The 3262-nt window shown below is 40.9% G+C and overlaps 1 protein-coding gene across 1 annotated transcript; it reads left to right on the forward strand.

Moving 5' to 3' along the window:
* Positions 1 to 437: 437 nt before the first annotated feature.
* On the forward strand, positions 438 to 2097 carry LOC149575891 (phospholipase A1-IIdelta-like). Its single transcript, XM_089815894.1, has one exon. The coding sequence runs from the start codon at positions 662 to 664 to the stop codon at positions 1991 to 1993; it is 1332 nt and encodes a 443-aa protein (XP_089672020.1). The 5' UTR covers positions 438 to 661; the 3' UTR covers positions 1994 to 2097.
* The last annotated feature ends 1165 nt before the right edge of the window (positions 2098 to 3262 follow it).

The raw sequence follows: 3262 nt of genomic DNA on the forward strand, positions 1-3262 counted from the left end.
GTATAACATTTTATGTAACAATATGCTTAAAATAAAACTAAACTAAAGTGATGCAAATAAACACCATATATAGAATTTTTTTTTAAAAATGTTCAAGAATAATTTTATAGTAAGTTTACACTATTACAATTTTATACTAAGTTTATACAACTGTATTTAAAAAGAAAAAAAATTAAAATTTTTAAAAATACTTTTTCTGTTGCGCCGCGATTGCCACTAGCTTATATATATTTATATATATATTATGCCGAGAGTAATCGTTCTCGAGGCGCCTATTTTTATTTTTATAAATCCACACTGTGATTAAAATAACCTTGAGATTAAATGAAAATAGGTGCCTCGAGAACAATTACTCTCAACATAATATATATAAGTATATATAAGCTAGTTAAAATTGTTATCAAATATTTGTCCTTGTCCCTACACGTATAAAAGAACAAATGAATAAAAATAGATAATATCTATCAAAATAGATTTGAAATTGTAAAATATCTATCCGGGGAATTCCACGCGGTGCCCCACCTTATCCCTCGGAAGAATAATTGCTAGTCTTTTCAACGGGTAGAAATTCGCGGCACGTATCCCCCACCTAAATAGTTGAAAAAAGGAGCCACATGCAACACCAACCACCTATTTACATCGCGCACCCTTTGGCGAATGAATGTCCATACTTTTACAGGAGCCATACACACCAATGGCTGAGGAGGAAGAGGGATGGAGATCCATCCACGGCAGCAACAACTGGGATGGCATGCTCGACCCCCTTCACCCCGGACTCCGCCAATCACTTCTCCTCTACGGCGACTTCATCCAGGCCACCTACGACGCCTTCATCAGCGACCCCCATTCCAAATACTGCGGAAGCAGCAGATACGGGAAACATGACTTCTTCCAGAAGGTCGCCCTCGCCGAGCCAGGCGAACAGCAATGGGATTATCAGGTCACCCGGTTCCTCTACGCCACTGCCAGCGTGGACGTCCCGGGTGCTTTCCTAGTCAAGTCCCGGTCCAGGGAGGCGTGGAGCAAGGAGTCCAACTGGATCGGCTACGTGGCAGTGGCGACGGACCGGGGGAAGCAACGGCTGGGGAGGCGAGACATCGTGGTCGCATGGAGGGGCACCATCCGCGACCTGGAGTGGATCAACGTCCTCAACCCGGGAAAGCACTCCATTGCTCCTCTTCTCACCAAATCTAGTAAAACCACTCAGTCTAGTAAAACCCCTCCCAAAGTGCACCACTGGTATGACATTGGCAACCACTCTTCTTCTTCAGACGACGAAGAGGGCGCGGATCCAAAGGTAATGAGCGGCTGGTACGTGATGTACACTTCCAGCGACCCTAAATCCCCCTTTGTCAAGAGCAGCGCCAGGGACCAAGTCCTGGCGGAGATCAGGCGGCTGTTGGGGGTGTACAGTGACGAGACGGTGAGCATCACAACTGTCGGTCACAGCCTCGGCGCGGCCTTGGCCGTGCTCAGCGCATACGACATGGTGGAGAACGTGGTCGCGGAGGTGAAACCGGACGTACCGGTGACGGCATTCGTGGTGGGGTCGCCTGGAGTGGGCAACGCGGAGTTCAAGCGGCGCTTCGATGCGTGGCCGCAGCTGCGGTGCCTGCACGTGGTGAATGTCATCGATTTGATTCCGCTGTATCCGAGCAAGTTGCTTCATTTCGCGGACATTGGGACGAGGCTGGAGATCGATACGCGCAAGTCGCCGTTTCTGAAGGAGTCGAAGAATCCGAGCGACTGGCACAATTTGCAGGCGGAGCTGCACGTTGTGGCCGGTTGGCAGGGGAAGGAACAGGCATTTGAGGTTGCCGTGGAGAGGAGCGTGGCGCTGGTGAACAAGTCGTGTGATTTTCTGAAGGAGGAGTGTCTGATACCGGGGGCGTGGTGGGTGGAGAAGAACAAGGGGATGGTTAAGGACGACAAGGGCATGTGGGTTTTGGGGGACCTCAATGACGAAGACGTTCCGAAGCCAGAAGAAGACTGAGACATCTGTCACCGACTGGGATTTCCGGAAAGTTCGTGGGGACCTTATCACCCACGTCCTCAATGTTAATCATTGTTTTATTAATAGTATGTTATTTCGTTTAATTGTACGTTGTTTTATTTTTCCACTTTTAACGACATCTAGGGGAGAGGCACCAGTAGTGGAGCGGGGTCCAATAATGGTTATAGCAATTGTGAATATTAATACTATTAATACAACAAATAAATATTAAATCTTGATTACATAGATTTTATCTATTAATAAAAAAATTATCAGATATGTGATGCATGGAACCAATAATAGTACACGTGAGAACTTGTAATGTTTAAATAAATTCAAAAATTTATACATATATTATCAAATCTTATGTAATATATTTTGCTTTGATTAATATAAATAAGTGTACTACAATAAGTTCCTTAGTTTTAAAATAATGAATCTATCATAACTAAATAAGTGTCTCAGAAAATTAAATAGATCTCTTGCATCTCACAATTAGAAATAAATATATAGATTTATGATCCAATATGTCACAATTTAAGATTTGATTGTGATTGGCAAATATTACAACTTTGACAGTTTAAGCAATGTTTATTGAAAAAATACCATCACTGAATGTACAATAATACAACAGTTTATAAATCTATACATATATTCTTCTTTAAATATTACCCACTAGTGTACAACTACTAGGTACTTTACAACTGTAAACAAATCTTTTTTTTTTTAATATTACCCACTAGTGTACAACTCCTGGGTACTTTACATCTTTTTTTTTCAAATAATACTGACTGGTGTACAACTACTGGAATACCATCAAATCTAATTTCAAGTCTTCATTCCAACTTCCTCCACCTAGCCGATGCATTTATTGGCTTATTTGACCTTTCACCTACAAAAGTAGAAAACTTATAAGGCTCACCACAAAAATAACACAAAGAAAAAATAATGTTTAATTAACAAGACAACTATCAAAATTTCAAACTCTTAATTTATGAGAACAAATTACATCATACTAAAACAGTCAAATCATGCAACAAAATTCAATCCGTGGGAACAAAAACAATCCAATCAAATTTAGGACAATTAAAAGCTCAATCCATGGCAACAAAAACCATCCAATCAAATTTGGATATTAAAAAAGACTAACCAATTGAAATTTAATCTAATCATGGTTAAAGAAGAGTTAACACAATCTATAAAATGAATGGACAGTAGTCTCTTTTCTTTCACTGTAGACATTTTCTCTGCTTCATCTTGTATTTAGGA

This window comes from Cupressus sempervirens, chromosome 1, assembly GCF_028749045.1.
Source record: "Cupressus sempervirens isolate cs-2001-9-10 chromosome 1, ASM2874904v1, whole genome shotgun sequence".
Lineage (NCBI taxonomy): Eukaryota > Viridiplantae > Streptophyta > Pinopsida > Cupressales > Cupressaceae > Cupressus > Cupressus sempervirens.